The 19556-nt window shown below is 47.5% G+C and overlaps 1 protein-coding gene across 1 annotated transcript in view; it reads left to right on the forward strand.

The window, feature by feature from the left end:
• Positions 1 to 19556, forward strand: part of LOC8043520 (aquaporin-9) — a 56549-nt gene that overhangs the window by 30488 nt on the left and 6505 nt on the right. The window contains exons 4-6 of the mRNA XM_029989272.3: positions 8246 to 8364; positions 9725 to 9945; positions 14429 to 14550. Of these exons, the coding sequence (XP_029845132.1) occupies positions 8246 to 8364; positions 9725 to 9945; positions 14429 to 14550 (462 nt within the window). The remainder of the gene's footprint in view (positions 1 to 8245; positions 8365 to 9724; positions 9946 to 14428; positions 14551 to 19556) is intronic.

The raw sequence follows: 19556 nt of genomic DNA on the forward strand, positions 1-19556 counted from the left end.
CGGCTCTGTGTTCAACATGGCGACATCCACGCTCCGCCACTGCAAGCGTTGACTACACTCTAAGAAAAAATGGAGGAAAAAAGTAGCAACGGCGCGCCTTCCTCCCTTCTACCGACGCGCCCCCAAGCGGACACGAGAAAAGGGGAGGAACGAAATGTTTTTCTCCTTCTCCAGGCAGACGGGAGAAAGCTTTCGCCCTCCCGACTCATCGTCTTTCGGTTTCGTTTTTCGAGCAGGTCGCGCGCGTTGTTTAATAAATAGCTGTTGAGTTGATTGAGCTCCAGCAGCAGCGAAGGCCGCCTGTAATTCCATCTTCTAGTTTAAACGTCCAGAACATTTCGGTTGCATTGACGTTTTTATCACTAATTTTATCAAACGAGCAAACGAAGCCGCTAGAAACAGCGAAGTTCGGAGCAGTGCCAGCAGCGCCACGTACACTGCTGGGGGATGGCCGTCTCCGGATTGCGTGACTCGCGCGGCACGGAACGACGGAACTACAGCCAATGCAGGCTGCAGCACTACAGACTACAGTAGCGAAAGCACGCGGAACTGTGTCGACGTTATGGAAACTGCAGGAACTGCGTCCAAGACAGCCAGGCTTTGCTGCCGGCTGCCTGGGTGCCTTCCCCCCTGAGTTCGGTTCTGTTTTCCGATGCCGAGTCCAACCGGCGTTCAACGTGGTTTTGTGTTTGTGCGTGTCAGCAACATAGCTGCAACATCGTGATGACAGTGTTGGGTTGTGAACAGAAGACTGGAATTATCGCCGATGTGACCATGTGTTCGCGTATCAGTGGTGTAACAAGAAGATGAGATCGTAAACTGTTGGGCATTGATGCCGCTGGTCGGGTTGTGATCGGAGGGGGCGGGGTGTCGCAGGTTGACATTCCGCTTTACATTAAAAAGTTTAATACCACTTGAGGGATTACGTGCAATCGATCAACGTGCGGATAGTCATGTTGGAACGCTGGTCTGAACAGTAGAAGCTCCTACCGTACAGTGGCCAATGTGACTGTCGGAATTGTCTCGTCCCCGACAGCGATTGCGCTCAGGGGCAAGGACTGAACAGTACGAAAGCGTGACGTAAAGTGCGTATATTTACAGTATGGAATTTCGGCATTAAAAACAATAGTAGGTAAAATCGAAAAAAAAGATACCCTTTATTTTGCTGTTTAATTATACTACGGTTGCTGGAGAAACTGCCCTCCGTGGCGCGCTGGGATGAGCGCTAGAAGTTTTCGGGCTCGCCACGGCGTAGTTCCGTACACTTAACACCTGCCCCAAGTCGCGGCTTTGACTGCATTCAAGTTGATCGAAAAGCAATTTCTCAGTCCGTGAAGCATCACTTCCAGCTGACTGAATATCCACTCTACAGAGATTAATTCAAACGGCAATTGCAGCTTCGCGCGAACAGCACAAATAGAAAAACAAATAGAAATACAAGCTACGACTTGCCGTGTGGGGAAACAAACTCATGGCTTCGAACCGCATTGGAGCGGCTTGATTTATTGGCTTTCAAATAATTACGGCATGATTGAGCGTTTACTTTTTAATAAGAGATTCAACCCCTGAGCCATTCAAAATACTCTCAGAGGTATGACATTGCAGGGAAAAAATCAACATGCTGGGAATATTTTTTATTGCTTAGGGAGTCACCGAAAAGTTCCGCACGTTCAAAACGACCAGTATAAAAGACGGAAACGCAGAGCACGGGTTTAGTGTTCGGGTTAGTGTAGAGTTCCGTTGTATTGATATTTGTGTGTGCAGTGCATGTGCTTAATGTATGTTCACCTGATGCTTGTAATAAGTGTATGGGAGTCATGTGTGTATAGTAGAGGGTCCTCAAGCACAGTAGTGGCCTGAGAGAAGCAAATTATTTTTTGTAGAACATGAATTGGGCGGTACCAAGCGCCACCTAGCCTAGCTACTTGCGATTACTCTGCTTGACCCCGCCATCTGGTGGCTAGCGATTTAACCTTCTATCACGCTACGCGATAAACAGCGGCTTCGAGTTCGTTCTTTCGAGAGCGGCTTTTGGTTTCGCGGAGTGAGTTTGCCCTTCTCCGTGATGTGCGGTTGACGAAGGAATTGTGACTCGAGGAACACCAAAGGTAAGACGCAAAGTGCGCGAAGTAACTAGGTATCGGTTGTCTCCGTTTAACGTCGCAGTGCTGTCGACGAGAAGACTGAGTAACTGCTTTCGAAACGCAGGTGTCTGTACCTGTGGGGGGAGTCTGGCTTCGGAAATAAACACAGTTTGCGGAAAGCTCGTGTTACGCTTTTATTTGCTGCTGCTCTCGTCCCGTACAAGAGACGTAGCGTCCTCGTTAAGCCTTATTGGGCTCGATTTTCTCGATTCGGGGCCGCCATATTGAGATGCAAGCGACGGTGGAACTTTGCTCCCCTGCTTCAGGGACGAAGGTTTCTCCCTTTCTAAAGGAACATAGGTTACAAGATTGTTCCTCCCGTAAGGGAGGACTATCCGTACCCTTTTTTCTAAGAGTGTACAGACTGTTGCAGAAAGCTAGAGGAGCCATCTAGAAACACTCGGAGCAGCAAATATTGCTGGAGAAACCATACTAGTGGTGGGGGCTGCCTTTATAACGATCCCGGCACGTCGCAGAACGGTTTTTTTTTTCTTTAACAATCTAAAAAATGTAGCCTCCTCTATAGTCACAAAGCCTGGGACTTTGACGGAGGAGCTATAGAGTGTCCGGTCGCAGATTAGGAGCGCGAGGATCTGGTAGCACAAAACATTTCTCGGGGAACCTGGACGTCAGCGCACAGCTTTTGCAGCGGCGAGGACCCGAAACATGGTTTTCAAACCTGACGAGAAAAGAAGCGGTAGCGCGAGGAACGCGAGGAGCACGAACGGACATACCATTGCTCGGGAGAAGTGTTTTTCTGCGTCTCGCCGCAGCGGGGAGCCCGTCACATGGCTCTCCTAAAGCCCCTCTATCCTGGGAAAAGTGGCGCCATTAATTGTTGTAGAAACGCTCGAGGCACGTGCCGCGCGCCACTTCTGGAAAATTCATGGCGTCTGAAATCTAGCTCAGTGCTGCGCTGTGCCGCCATGATCTTCCCAAGGACTGCACGTTGCACGTGCCTCGTGTATCGACGCACCTTGCGCTACTTTTGGCACATGAAGGGGCCCTTTAGGGCTCTCCTCTCATCCGTAGTCTGCCGCTCTACCTTTTCAATTTCGGCGGCCGCTTCTCGTGGCGATCTGCCAGGTTTTGTCAGTATAGAGGAAGCTATGAAAAAACAAACAAAAAATGCTTCCGATGGCGTTGCGGTTTCCTTGGTGACCTCGTGCCTTCACCACGCCCTCGCTGTCTTTCGCCGCGTTTTGGCTGCGTGCAGCTGCGTGAGTACCCTTCCGCTTATAATACCCCATTCACACGATTATAAAGGTAGCTTTACCTAAGGGACCTTTATTCTGCGCGGCAAATCTATTTACGATCCTCCGCGCGTGGCGTTTGCTCGCGACCGAAGAGAGCGGGCTGATTCGCCGATTGCAAAGAGTTTTATGTTAAAGGCACGTTTATGCTGATCGTGTGAATCGAGTATTAAGGCTGGTTCACATAGACCCATTTTCTTACGTTACGTTACGAAAAGTCACCGGGAAACGTGTGCTTCGTATTAAGCGTGACTGCCTATTCAAGGAAATATCCTGGCACGCGACATTCGGGACACGAATGTTTCGGTGACTTTGACGTAACGTAACCAAACGGTGGTGTGTGAAAGGTTGAACCACCGTGGGTTGAACCGCGAGCTCAACTTCTTACGTTACGTTACAAGGAGCCTTATTCCCTTGGTTACCACGGTAACTCACCGTCCTATAGCTCGTCGTTACCGAAACATTCCTGTCTCAAATGTCGCGTGTCAGGCTATCTCCTTGAATTGGTTGCCACGCTTAATACGAAGCAAAGATTTCCCGGTTACTTTTCGTAACGTAACGTAAGAAAACGGGTCTGTGTGAACCAGCCTTTAGACGAGAAAGCTCGCGCTAGAGGCAATATTCACTGGCGGCCATATCTGTGTGCGCGAATGCTGAGCGCGTGCGGACAGCGAGCTTCCACAGTTATTTTGCAACGTGCATTCCGCATCATCAAGGTTGCCAGCCTTAGCAGACTGTTAATGCGAGCTCGTTCTGAGCATACGCTCTAAACATCGCCCTCAATTATGGCGTCAAGTGAATACCCCCTATAAGGCGCGTTATCAGAGCATGTATTAAACGCCTATAAACGAGACAAAGTGCCTTTATTATAAGTCTGCGTCATTACTTAGAGTGATGGCATAACACGACACTTGCCTTTATTTGTCAACGGGTATCAAGGTACTCGTGTTGGGTAGAGTTGAGTGTAACTACGGTCAATGGCCTTAAACTACGGGCAGCTTGAGTGAGGTTAGGGCTGTGCCCGTGTAACTATAGGGCATTACACTTGTGCAAAAAGTCATACTCATTTCATTTTACAGCGGAGCTGTTAAGGGCTGTTTCCCCAGGATCGTGTCCGCCAGCAAATAAACGTCGACATAACACTCCGGACAGCTACCTCACTCTATGAGCGACGGCAACAATCAGACAACCGTCTTTCCGATTGACTGGTTGCCGTCGTCGTTCATAGATGGCGGCAACCTTTCCAGCCTTTCCACTCCGGCTTGCCGACTTGCGGCCGGCCATTACTTCATTCCCACCTAAGCACAGCTTCGCTGGTCATCCTTCTTCACCAGAGTGGAAAGACTGAGTTTTTTAATGCGAAGGCATAAACTGTCTCATGGAGCGAGCTGACGTCATCAGTCTGAAGCGCAAAAACGACAGATAGTTTCCTTCGGTTCCATTGGCTGGCGCCCGTCGACGGGGCTCCCATTGGCCGCTGCACTCGTCAATTTCCACGACCGCTTACCTCATGGCGCTGCGTGTCCATCAGCGCGGAGCGTCCAAGGTCACCAGGGGAGCACACGCGCCGACCGTTGACGAAAAGTACGCAGCAGACGAAAAAAGGGAGCGGACGAGCGGCTTGCATACTTTCGCATTCACAACTCATAAGGAATGCTTAGGTGTACCTTGATCTTTTTTATTTCATTTCAGTGGTGAGCAGGATACCGGTCCTTCCCACTCGGGGGGCAGTTTTTCACGGCACATCAGAAGAAATAAAGAGGGTTCGCGCATAGATTTGATCGCTGCCCAGGGTGCGCAAGCTTCAGTACGTCCATAGCTTTGACTGCATTGTCAAGAAACGCTGTCCCCGAGTATCAGGAACCGATTTATGCCCATCCTTAGTTTTAGCCTTATTCCACTTTATTGCGCCACCAGTTTCATCAATTATTTACTGGCCGTCAACTTTTGTCACCAGGGTATGCTGGAGTCGAGCTCCGACACCACGGTGCGAGTCCCCAGTACGCTAAAATCTAAATTTTGCAGGATTTGAACGGTACGCGGTCAGGCATGCGCAAGTGGCCCCACGGTAACGGTAGTACGGTAATGGTAGTACGGTTATGGTTCGCTAAAAGTCCCTATGAACTCGACCCTGGCGACACACAGTCGAGGGATTATTGTAGAACGTTTATAATAAAAATAAAACGTAAGAGAAACAGGTTGAGAAAAAAACTCTACAAACAAGCACTTCTCTGTGGTGTTTTTTTATCTTCTTTTATTTTATTGCTTGAATTTTTTTTTTTTTTTGACACGAATAGGTACCGACTTTGTCCTTCAACATTTTTGGTCTAGAATATTCTCTGGAGAAAAAGACAGCGACCATAAACGTGCTTTTATCGTAGCTTTACGCTAGAACAGAGCTATTCTCCCTCTGCATATCCCTTTCGTATTCTTATACATTTCGATTGTGCCGGCACGGCAATTTCTTTTTATTTCTATGTTTCGGGGTTGTTGACCCCTAACGGCAGATTCGACGGCGTGAATAGCTCATCTCATGCGCATAACTGCAACGACTCGAAAGAGGGGGAAGGGAGGGGGAAGGAAATGGACAATTAGCAAACATTTGTCGTCAACTGAAAACTCGAAACTGACTTCACTCCCTCTTTTAAAGAGCCTGCTGCTACATCGGTTTGGGTTGAGTCTCGAATTGCTCGATCCAACAGTAAAAGCAGGATATATTTGTAAAGCGTACGGAAAATATTACGGATGTGCTATAACCATGCTTCTCACCGAGTTAAAAGGATTTAAATAATGTAATTTATGACAGGCTGCACTGATGAAATTCATTACAGACATTTCCATTTCGCTGGTGCGAGTTTAATTGTAGCCATGCCAACACTGCGCTACAGCTTAGAAGCTGTAAAAGAATGCAGTAAAATCCTGTTATCAATAACACTTGAAAACTTTTTTTCTCGGAAAATATTTTTACAGCGGAGCTGTTAAGGGCTAGTTTCCCCAGTTTCGTGTCCGCGGACAAATAAATCTCGGCACAACGCTCTGGACAGCTACCGCAAACTACGGCGGCAAGCAGACAACCGGCAAGCCAGTTGTCTGGTTGCCGTCGTTGCTCACAAATGGCGGCACATAATACAGCTCCGCTGCTCTTCCTTTTTCCCTAGAGTAGAAAGGCTGAAAGTTTTATTTTTAGAAGATTTTTAAGAAAAGCAGGGGAACTGGAACACGGAGTATAGTGTTTTTGTCATTACGTACTTTTTTGTTTATAAATCAGAACTATACGCCTCGCAAGTGGGCTCATTTTCGTCTTCTGCGCAGGAGAAAGGAAGTAGCGGTGACGTCAGAACGCCGAGTCCTGATTGGCTGATCGCGACCCCCTATTGAGCGTCGTCTGCTCCTTTGCAACGTCGTCTGCTCGCAACATCGTCTGCGTCTGTCTTACCTTTCCTGCGACTTTCGGAGCGAACTCGACTTCGCCTTTAAGGGAGGGCAGACGAAATAACTGGAGCGGTACGTTGTTTTCGTCTAACAACTAGCAGACGCGCATCAAGGAGGGAAGTCAAAGGACTCACTGGCGAGGTGTCCCGGGGCGCCGAGGTTTGTTTGCTTAGTGTCCGCAAGTTCCCTCCCAAATACTTTTTACCTGCATTCGTGTGCGGCGAGACCCCTCACTCTTTAACGGCGCCGGCGGGTTGGCGCAGTTAGCGTCGTCTGCTGTACGTCTGCTAGTCAAAGCGATGGCTGCTTTACCTTTCCTGCGTCTGTCGGAGATTCGCCGCTTTGTCACCGGCGAGAGTCACCGTTGCCTCGGGAAACAAGGAGATAACAAGAGGAAGAAAGTGACCTCTTAATTTAAAATTGAGGTTAGCGATCAAAGTATAACACGGGAAGGGTTCGCAAGGGTCGCGCGGGCATATTCCATTCAGCACGTCAGCCGGTCGTGGGCAGACGGTCGCCGAGTCGCGGAGTGCCTGCTAGGCCTAACTGCCCAGCTCGTTAGGTCGCGTTCGGTGGAATCGTCGCCGTTGGAGCTTTTCCCCGGTGTCTGTGGATCCAGCGTTCTTGTTCGTCGTGCTCTGTTTCAAATAATTTTTACTCTTTTTTTTGCTGCTTGAAGTCAGGACGCGTGAGAAGCTCACGTAGAAAAATAAACGTCCGTGGGTCGTCGCGACCGCGACGCTGTCGGCCATGCTGACTTGATCGTAGTGCGTAACAGCTTCGGAGCTGTCGTAGGATTTCGCCGTAACCTGCGCAAAACTTACGAAAATTTCGTTTCGTGAATACGAATTTGTTCTTAAGTTTTGTCTTATGCACATTTTTGGCGTAAGATCGTTTCGTGAATCTGGCCTCTGCACTCCCGAAAGTCGCAGGAAACGTAAGACAGACGCAGACGACGTTGCGAGCAGACGACGTTGCAAAGAAGCAGACGACGCTCAGATAGGGGGTCGCGATCAGCCAATCAGGGCTCGGCGTTCTGACGTCACCGCTACCCCCTGCGCAAGGAGCAGACGAACTTGCCCTCCGCATACTCAACAAATTCAAGAAACAATCTTTTAATCCGTCGGTAAGCGATCGCAGCACAAATTCACGTCATGAGATGTTTAAAAAAAATGTGTAACGTAACCTAATTACTTTTTTTTTTTTTAAAGAAACTAACTGCGCAAATATCTCAGAACGTAAGCCTATTTCTAACATAAGGGCGCATCCACCCAAACCACCAAGAATAACAGAGTCGGTCAGAACATTCGGAGTTCCGAATGATTCTAATAAGATCACTACACTTTTTTTTTCTACTTGTTTGAAAGATGTGATAACCCCAGTTTTTTTTTAATGTAGTTTTTTCTTGCATTGCAGACCAGATTGCTCACTTTGACGGTGGAGTCCGGCAAATCACGGGAAAGCACGGCACGGCGCCGATCTTCGCGACCTACCCTCGGGAGCAAATCTCGACTTTAACCTGCTTCTTCGACCAGGTACGTGCTGACGCTGGGAGCCAGAAAATTATATCACGTATACCCGAAATTTCCCATGAGCCTCGACTGTTGAACCTTCAACTTTATTAGAGCATATTCGTGCCGAAGACACCGGACAAAAAGTTCACAATAGAAAGCTTGACTAGCCCGGGTATCCCTTCACAAACAGAATACAAAACAATAATAATATAAAACAACACTGTTAACTAAACAAAATGAGTGCTCACTGTTGTTGTTTTTTTTTTTTCTTAAACTATTAATGTCATTGTGGTCGAAGACGAAGTTGTTGAGCAATGTGGGCAAGTAATGAAGAGGGGATTTAAGTGTATAATTAGTAGGGATATGGGGAACGATCCAAAATTCGTCGGATAATAATTATAGATTCGCGTACGGACAGGAACATGGCTGAATCTGTTAGCTTTCCCGTCTTATACATACCTTCCAATCGGTGTACCAAAACGTCGAATCCTAAATAATGCCAACAAAGCCACCGAATTTCGAGAGGCTCTGGACGTCAAGTGCGGCACCGTGACGCAGTCACCTAACAAGGACATTTGCAATCTTAATAACCATAAGGCAGTTTCACAAAACACCTTTTGACTTCCGGTACGTGGCACTCCGCCATGTTGGTGAACGACGTCTACCACGTTCCCCCATTTGTTTGCTGGCAATCGATTAATTATTGGCGTTTTTGTCGGTCAAACGCAAACGTATAGTGAGTAGCTCTACTGACGACAGAACTCAGTAAATACGACCGAAGACGTATTTTGGTCGTATAAAGCCATGCTTACGCCGCTTTTTGGCTTTTATTTATTGGAGTTTTCTCGGCCGGGCATTTACTGGGGTCATTTTGGCCATCGACGGGTCGACTTCTGGACCGCGGGCTCGTCTTGAGTACGAATAAATGCCGGTACGCATAAAAATGGAGTACCAGCAGATGCTTTTTTATATTCCCGACTAGTGCTCTGGCTGGCGCGGTCGATCACAACGCAAGAGAACTCGAGCGAGCTGGAGAGCCTCGCTTCCGTGAACAGGGAGACATATAGGGCGAAAGTTCATCAACATGGCGTCCGGCAATACTTCGAATCGGAAGTACGCTGCGCGGCGATGTTAACAAAATAATAATAATATTAATCGCATTTTTTTTTGTTCGCAAATATTTATTTTTGGCACTATACGCGGTAAAATATTATGCTCGCCAATTACATCTCTGAGTTAAATGCGAAAAAGCACCGCTGTCGTGTGTTCGCGCTAGCAGAGTCGCGCCATGCACGTCCCATGGAGTGGAAGGAGGAAGCGTAGACGGCTAACTTTCCACTGTCCCAAAACCAATGCACATTTGCGACGCGGTCTTGCTCAGCTGGTGGGCACGGGCATCCTGATGCTGACGGCGGAGGCCATCACGGACCCGAGGAACTTCGGCGGCATGCCCAAGCACCTGCATCCCTTGGCGCTCGGGTTCATGATCATGGCTCTCATCTTCGGATTCTCGTACAACTGCATGGCGCCGCTCAACCCGGCCCGAGACATCGGCCCCAGGATATTCACCGCCATCGCCGGATGGGGCACCGAAGTCTTCACGTAAGCTGCAGTCAAAGTCAAATTTACGGGATTTGGGCGTCAGAAAAGGGCTACAATGTAACACCTGATGGACAACTTACGGAAGTGAAGGCACTCCCGTACAACCATGACGACATCTTCTCTGATGTACCGGGGAAAATGGGTCTTCTACAATGCCATTTGAAACTCAGTAGATCGGCACCCGTCAGAACCCCTCAGTAGGGGTTCTGACGGGTGCCGACGTACTGAGTCTCTTCCCTGATAGGACAGGCTAAGCTGCAGCGACATCTCGTAGCCCACGAAATTATAGGAACCCCGACTAGTGGCAAGTACCAAAGTTTCGACTGAACACCGCTAAAGAAATGTCGACCTACAGAGTCCCAAGACCGGCTCTAAAGTTGTTGCATTGTCATGATATTCACGTGGAGGCCATGAATCTTCGAAAGTTGAGAAACATTCCGCGTACCTTCTCATTGTGAATCTAATGATGTATACTGTTCAAATTATTCGCGCTGCAGATTCTTGTTGCTTGAGTTGTCCTTTTTATATATGTTTTGTTTTTATTTTTTTAGAGGTGATAGTGTACTTTGCTTGATTTATCCATGTCGTTTACTCGAAATTAGAATAACTCATTATTATTATTGTACAACGGAAGATTCGGGATTAATCGCGACCGCTTGGGCCGGTTTGCTAGAGAATCCGGGTATATCTTCAGGCGGCTAAAATAGTCGCAAGAGATGCTTACGTCACGTGACCGGGGGGACAAGAAACTAAAGGTGCACAGCGTTCCAGGCAAATGGCTGACGTGGGTCCGTCCTCGCACCGAATATTCAACTCCGATTTTAAGGGTGCGAGCAGACTTGAAACGTAAGCGAAATGGATAGCGTTTGTGTACTTTATAGACATTTTCAGTCTCCTTTCGTTCTCAATCACGTGGGTTCCGTATCTGGTATGCGGGACGAAAAAAAATTATAACACATTTCAACCTGCAACATGTGAGAACATATAGGTGAAGCAAAAGAAGAATGTATATGACAATCACGTATTTTTCGTAAACACCGTCCAGCGGCGTGGAGAGATCAAAACGATGTTTTACTGCATACCAGAAGTGACGACATTCAAGATGGCTGCGCCCTCTTAAAAAAGGTGTATTGGGGCGGCATGTGAACCTCTACCCCGGGCTTAGCTCAACCACCAGGATGCCTTTTTACAGCCAGGCGTGGGCGGGTGAACGCACATGGCCCGCGCGAGGGCTCCACGAGAGCGCGCGACAGGAGAGCGCTGCGACACGAGAGCGCTTGTCAATATAGAGCACGTGTCACGAGAGCGCTAGACAGCTGCAGTCACTAATGGTGAATTCCGCTCGCAGATCTCGAGCGCTCCAAAAGCGCTCCATTTGGAGCGCGCATATTCCGCTCGCAGATCTGGCTCGAGCTGGTCATCTTCCGCTCGTAGATCTCTGGCAGCGCCCGCTCCACGGAGCGCATCAAACCCCGCCGAACTTGCTCTGCGGGATTTCACAGATCTCTTCGGAAGTTGACAGAGCGGCCCACGTGATTTCCGCCTAAATCGGCAGTGCGCATGCGCGGCGAGGTTGGAGAGGTCGGCGGGCCGGTCGCGCTGTCGAGTTGAATCTGTGCGGGTGCGTCGGTTGTTTACGCGGGATTGTGACGGCTCGAACGCTTCTACCTCGCGTAGATCAGGGATACAAAGCCGGGACTGTGGAGCGTGGTAAATCGTAAGCGCTGACATCTGTGATCGTGGGAGGAAGAACGACAGAAAAGCCGGAGGCAGACGCAAGGTTAGGCCTGTTCATTCTGCAGCCAATGATTTTTTACCTTTTTACACTGCATTCCGCCGGCGTTTTTTCGTGAAATAAAGCAAAAAATGATTAGGCAACGACCGCGCAAGTGATGGTTTGTTACCTCTGTGTTTATTAAAGTCGCACCGAACTCCACCGCTGGCAATCGCTGTCCATGCGCCGCCGCTTCGAGGCGGCCGAAAGGTGACGGTGCCGAACGCGGACATATTCGTAATTTGTGACATGGGCGCCGTGGTACGTATAATTTCGCCCGGCCTGTGTCGCGTGTTATTTCTGCAGCTAAGCAGTGACAGTAGTCACTGGTCGTCGGAAAAATCAGTCGGCTGAGGCGTTGGGGGGCTTGTCAAGTTCGAGCAGCGGCCATTTTGAACGGCGGAGGGGGAAGCGGTGGGGAGGGGTGTGGGGGAGGTCGCTCCAAAAATGCAAGTTCATCTTCCCCTCGTCGATTCGGAGCTGGTCCCACGGAGCGGAATTTTGCCTCCCTCGCGGATTTTGGAAAGCGCTCCGGATCTACGAGTGGAATTCACCGTAAGGTGCTTTTCCTCGTGGCAGAACGTACAATTATCGAATCTTCTTTTCTAGTAACTAGGTACTTACGCAGTTAATTAACTGTTACGCGACAGCCAGCACTGCACAGTATGTGAGTGCAGCTTCATATTTCGTCATTAAACGTAGGACCGAACGGATTGATTTCTGGCGTGCTCCAAATTCGACGTTTTCCCGATGTTTGCAAGAATTAAACATGATATTGATGTAATACCTGAGCGCACAATAGACTCCTGCAGCCTTGCTGTCAGTAAAAAAACTAAAATGTTCAATCCCAGAAAAAAAACTCATCGCCAAACCGACATTTTTTTTTTTCAGCCATTTTGGTATGTTAATCAAATTCCTGTTTCTGGAGGATAAAAATGACAAGTAGAATAGACCACTTGCTATATTACCCAAGTATCAAGGAGAATGCAGGGATTGGTGTTCCACGCGCCACAAGCGCACGCCTTCCCCGTATAAAAGATTCGAAGTAACCAAAGTAAAGCATTGACGAACGCCCGTGCAAGATGCCATTTGTTTTAGGTATTTGCTTTAAAAAAGTCTTTACTGCTGAGGCCAGAACGTGCAGCGCGTGGAACACCAATCCCTGCATTTTCCTTGATGCTTGGGTGATATAGCAATAGGTGTATTGCCTCGAGAGAGAAAGCAGTGACACATTTCAATATGAGCACCCTATGAGTGGCTGCAATGACGACTATGTGGTAATGACTTCCGCACAGGTCTGCATACTCAGCCAGTTAAACGACACCAAGTGTTCGAAATGCGACTCCCTTCGGTGTCAAAATTTCAGCTCCGTAAAAACAAGTGTTTGAAGACTCCAATATCGATCCTTCCCAAAACGCGCAGATGCGCTCTCGTGACGTACGCTCTAATAACATGCGCTCTCATGTCGCGCCCTCTGCTGCCGTGGCGCTCTCATGTTACGCGCTCTCCCGTCGGCGCTCTAGTGTCGTGCGCTCTCGTGTTATACAGTCATGGCTCGCGGGGTCCGTGGAGACGCCACTCCCCAAACATCTACAAAACGTAAAAAAGATGGCTAGGTGGCGCAAGCTACCGCCTTTTATAAAGGGTACAGCCGTTAGGTTAGCATCCATCTATCCATCCATGCCTGAAGTGTCGCCATTCTGAAGTGTAGCTTATTTCTAATCGCCAACAAGGTCACAACTGCAGGCCGCCTCTTTTGAACGTCCGACCTCCAGCAAGCTTTCGCTGCCTTCCTACGTGCTCCGAAGGCGCGTGCGCTATCGAGGCTTACGAGACGCCGAAGCACCATCGAAGGTAGCAAGCTCGCGCTCGAGGCAGCACAACTGAAGATCCTCTCTGCAGTTTTTATTATGTCACTCTACAGGGTGTCCCAAAAGAAAACTTACACGGTCTTTTTTACCGCAAAAATAAACTATAGGCATCGCCGAACGCTCATTCTCCGCCCAAAGGTAGCTCTAGAGGTCACAACCAGATGCCAAAGTTTCAGCCCGATCCGATGACTTAATCAAAAGTTATAAGTGATTTTCTGAAAATTTCAATGGGAAAATGGCGGCCGACGGAGTTTTCAAACACATGGGGCTCTATGGCACCAGAAACCGAAAACGGGCAAAAATGGGCTCCGTTTTCCCATTGAAATTTTCAGAAAATAACTTATAACTTTCGATTAAGTCACCGGATCGGGCTGAAACTTTGGCATCTGGTTGTGACCTCTAGCTCTACCTTTGGGCGGAGAATGAGCGTTCGGCGATGCCTAGTTTATTTCTGAGGTAAAAAAGACCGTGTAAATTTTCTTTTGTGACACCCTGTAGTTACTCCAGGCAATACCACCTAGCTCGCGTCAGCGTCGCCGGCATCGCGTCTTACAGCGTCTTACAACGCGAGCGCGACGCTAGCATATTCGGCAACGCCAAGGCGGATGCGTCTGCGCGCTTGGCGGCGTCGCTCTTCCAGCTTCGACGTGCCTGCCGCTTGGGGCCGCGTCGGGAATCCATCAACTTTGACGTCATGCGCAGGTCTTTGTCTTCGAGGCAGCATTGCTCCGGGCCATCCTAACGACACTCGAGTAATTGTTTTCCCCCACTCAGTGAGCGTATAGCAACAGCAGCCAGGTGAAATGAGCTTGTACGAGTGAACTGTCCCTGCGTGCAGATACCGGAACTGGAACTACATTTGGGTGCCCATCTTTGGACCGCACATCGGAGCCATCATCGGCGCCTGGATCTACAAGGTCGGCATCGGAGACAACTTTCCCGACGATGAGCCCAAGCTGAGTACGTATGCTCAACTTCATAGACTCACCTCATGCTCCAAATGGCTATGTAAAACAATGTATACGTTAAAATTCCACACCCGAAGGATCGCCCACCCTATATTTCTCGGTTTCATCTCTTCACAGGGGGTGGGCGTTTATTCGGGATCTGGCGGGGCTCCCTGTTTTTAGCCGCACGCGAGCGAAACTGTGGGAGAGGAGGTGTCAAGAGCGTGCGGGGTCGCCAGACCGCTGAGGTCTGATTGGAATGATTAGTAAGTAGACGCAAAGGCAAAGCTATAGCTGCCTTTGTCTCTACTTACTCACCGAACGCTTTCGAACGCTAAAACGCCGTCCTAAGCTAGTGTACGAAATGTATATTATTTTCTGTTCTGAAGCTTCATGCTGTATTTTGCTTAAGGCGTCGTACCGCTTTTCGTGTGTCATAAAACAAACTTTTTTTTTTCCTTAGAAGGGGGGAGGGGGTTATGTTATTTTTTTTTAAAGTTAAAACCGGAAGGGTCTCCAGCCTACTTACGGGTTAGGTAAGGCTACAGGCGTGGCGATCTTAATTTTTTTATTAGTTCTGCTTACGTTTATTTGTGGTCAGCTGACGCTTCAAGGGAACTACACAAAGGCTAATAAAAGAAGGCGCGTATTTGTTTTTAGCTTTTTTTGGGGGAAGAAGCAATGGCGCATAATATATCGCCTTCAAAATATTCCGAGCCTCGTGTCCATCACCTCTGTAGTTATTTCTGCTAATCACGGCTTCAAAATATCACACAGAATAGGGAGTATTCACTGGCGGCCATAGCTGTGTGCGCGAATGCTGAGCGCGTGCTGATGGCGAGCTTCTACAGTTCTTTTGCAACGTGCATTCCGCACCATCAAGAGTGCCGGTTTTAGCAGCCTATTGATGTGAGCTCGTTCTGAGCATGCGCTCTAAACAGCACCCACACATATGGCGTCCAGTGAATACTCCCTATAGGCGCTCGACAAACTCCGGAGAAGTCAATTTGTGCCCGTCATGTGAATTTGGACATCTTCGTGCAAGCAGTCTGATAGAAAAACATAACTGTCAGTGCAGTACTACGTAAAAGTTAAACATTAATATCGAAAAAAAACAAACAAAAAAACTCGCCAATTCATTCACCCATAGATAAAGCACTTCTCAAAAATGACGAGTATATTCTCAATGAAAATTCGATTTGATTTCAAGTGGTTCAGTAATCCGCGAATAAAATTTAACCTCATGTGCTCGCGCTCAATAACGAATCGTAATTTCCACCACTTTGTCTATAAACACTAAAATATTCTACCGTAAAAAGATTTTTTTAGCTATTTGAATAAATCTAATCCTCCACTGTCCTGTTCAGGCCAGAGAACCGAATAGTATAAAACAAAATCTGAAAAAAAAAAAAATATATATATATATATATCAGGCGTTGAAAAACTTTCAGCCTTTCCACTCTGGTGAAGAAGGAAGACCAGCGGAGCTGTACTATGGAAATTAATGGCCGGCCACACGTCGGCAAGCCAGATTGGAAAGGCTGCCGCCATCTATGAGCGACGGCGGCAACCAGATACGTGACTTGCCGCCGTCGCTCATAGATGGCAGTAGGTGTCCAGAGTTTGGTGTCTTCATTTCTTGGCGGGGGACACGATGCTGGGGAAACCAGCCCTTAACAGCTCCGCTGTAAAAATTTGGCGATAACGTGGAGAGGACAGGTATCACCTGCAACGTTCATATTCAGGAGCTGCCGAATCTGGAGTTCAGCTAGTGGTGTACCAACCAGGAGCAGAGCAACCAGTTCCTGAAGCTCCTGCTCCTGTACCATAAGGTCAGAGCGCTTGCTACCCACAAGCCATCACGTAAGAAACGCCCAGTAGGGGCTCAGTACGCTTACGGGTATAATGAATATAGAAAATATGGCCGGCGACCTTTCTCTCATCTTGAATGCATATCAACGGCCTTTGATTTACTAAAAAGAAATGTAAAAATACATACTCAAAAGTAGCTTCAGTAACATATTCCCGTGTTCTTGAGGACTCTAGGGCAAGCCGTTATAATCATGGGTCAATTATTTAATTAGATGACTAAATATATTAAATGTTGCTTTTTCAATTATTTTCTTCCAAAAATAAGGGTAAGGCAGTGATAATTTGACATCGCATACTCAAAGCTTTAATGATCAAGTGGACGAGCGCTTTACCTATTTTTTTTTTTTTTTTTTGGTTTATACTTTTTTTGAGAAAATGAAAAGCATTGTGGTAAAGATGACTCCTTTTGTAAAACATACATTAACAAAAAAATATCGAAGAAGCTAGTGTCCACTTTTTAAGATAGCACCGAGTGTGCGATGTAAAATAATTACCCTTTTATCTTTAATATTAGAAAGGGAAAATAAGGAACCTGTGAGAATATTTACTCGTGTTTCATCTAATTAAATACCTTAGTATAGCTTTGCAGAAAGCTATACTAAGGTACAGCCGCCAAGAATGCAGAAAATGTGATAGCAAAACTACTTCGGATATCTTTATGATTATTATTAATATTTACATTCCTTTTCATAAAATAAATCCCGCTTTGTACCCATTCAACAGGACCGCCGTGGAACCTGTGACCGTTTAAATTGGACGTCTAAGGTAATGACGTCTTGTAACCTCACGTCACGCGACATTGTCACGTGACGCCACGGCGTTTGGTGGTGGTGTCACGGAACTTCACGTCACGTGGCACAAAGTCGCGCGTCCTGACCTCGCGTCACGTGATTAATTTACTTTATATTTTTTGAACCCCACGGAAGTTTCAAGGTGTCTTTTTAGCTTAAAACGTGAAAGTCTGCAGCCTATTCGCGACTCCAGCGACCTATAGGGGGCGCCACCACCAAACAAACATGGCAGCTGGGAACAGGTCGCGTCGGTTCGGCCGGGCCGCCTGAACGGGTGGCGCGTTCAATTTAACAGGTTTTCTTTTGTTTAATGGTCTATTTTATAGGTATTTGAACTGCGACGGTTAAATGTAGCCGGTGCACATAAACTTGCAGAGCATAGTTTTGTTTTCTCGGTGCTTTTTGTTCGTTTCATGTCAAACTTTTGTTTCGGAGATTTCGTTCAAAACCGAAACTATGGGCTCCGGAGAGACAGTAATAGATTGTAATCAGTTTTCATCAGCTAAGAGAAGCGGCGATGACTACAGAATTGTTCCACCGAGAGTAATTTTCTTTCAGCTAACTCGCATGCCTCGACCATGCGACTTATCCGTCCGCGAAATCGAGCTTTTGTACATATCCGCGTTTAAGAAACAGCTCCAGTCGTCGGCTCGGTCAACAACACAGGCTGCAGGAAAATTACGAAAATTAAACAAGAGCTTCTTGAGCCGAGGAGCATGTTAACCCCCTGGCGCCCCACTAAGCAGCTGATACTCGTATTTCAATTCAGGTTTTAATATCAACCGGGAAGTAATTTTTTTAAATATGTGGGTTATGTATTGTATTACGTACTATGGGGGAGTCCCACTAAAGCGATGTTAATATATTCTTCGGGTTGAAATATGAGCTTAGTTAACTAGCTATTAGGTGAACTGTTGAATAAAAGCATGATTAACAGACGAAGAGATACTAGTTAAACTCAGCCAAATGGTTCTAGCCGGCAGCACGGAGACGAATGCGGACAAACTGAAGAGAGTCTTCATCGGAGATTCACGCAGAACCCCTCTGTGTTGAACTTGACTTCGAATCCTGGACAGAAAAATTTAGTATTTTTTTGTGGCCGGACAACCTAAGCAATGTAGACGTATAAGTTGCTGCTGGCTTCGATGGGGGTACAATTTAAATATTGGAGGCGCGATAGATTATAATGTCATGACAGCTTCTAACTTTGCGAAACGCGTCCCCCACCTTTTGAAGGCAGACAATTTCCCTCATTAATCGTATGCAGCGAGCAGGTTTTCCGGAATCAGGTAATTGCGAAATCAGCCCAACTCCTTCGGTGTGGTCCACAGACTTTTTTCGGCGAAAAGCAACCAAGGTGAATAGCCAACGCACCAACCGGCGTGGGTGGCTCAATCTTGAAGCTAATCGAACAAAGACAAACTCAAGAAAAGTAGCTATCGAACCTTCCCATTTACTTGACTGCAACATTGGTGTTCCCTCCAGTGAAACGCCTTGTCTGTCGTTCAGTCCACTGTTCTACATCCTTATTAAGAAACCACTTACCAGTTACCAAGTAATCGTCACTTTGAATGTGATTCGAGACAGACAAGAAATCAAAACGTTTTTCTCTGATTCCTCCCCATCCAAGAAATGGAAAGCACGTGACCGTGTGTTGTGGGGTAAACGGGCTCTCAAACACATGATGGAAGGAAACAATCTACTGAGGCTTCACCACACTAATGAACACTCAAGCAAACTCAAGAAATATTCGGACCTTCATCAAATTACATTGTTCGCCACCGCGCCGACAACACGTGTCCGCGAAAGCCGCCAGAGACGCGGAGAGGCGCAATGCGACCTATTCCGGCTGGTTCCCGGTTTTCCCCGCTTGGTACCGTCCGTTTTGCTGGAGTCGCGAATACTTACGGGGCAGCGAAGGCTACAGGCGCGACGTCGCGGCTTTAATATAGGCTTTCACAGAACCAGCGCTCGCACTAGATTCGTTTTCACTTTAAGTCCGACCGCCATCGACATCAGGCAGCGCCAAATGTGCATCGTCACGACGCTCGTCTTTTTTTTTTTTTTTCGTTTTCTACCACCTGCTAAACTAACCACGCGTAAAAAGAAGAAAAGCGCAGGATTGTGATTGGTTTAACTGCCGTCGGACTTGATGTGAAACGGAGTACCGTAAGGCAACGTTCAAAGCAGGAAGCGCTGACTCTGCGGAGCGCAAATGCTGTCTGCTTCTTGTACAGGGGTTGCAATGATGTCCGAACGCCAAACTCTTATTGACTGATTGAAAAAAAAAAAAGAAATGTAGACCTCGAGGCATCTAGCATCGAGGTCTAGCCACCATCCTTCCAAGCAAAGCTAA

This window comes from Ixodes scapularis, unplaced genomic scaffold (assembly GCF_016920785.2).
Source record: "Ixodes scapularis isolate PalLabHiFi unplaced genomic scaffold, ASM1692078v2 PGA_scaffold11__112_contigs__length_91849675, whole genome shotgun sequence".
Classification (NCBI taxonomy): domain Eukaryota; kingdom Metazoa; phylum Arthropoda; class Arachnida; order Ixodida; family Ixodidae; genus Ixodes; species Ixodes scapularis.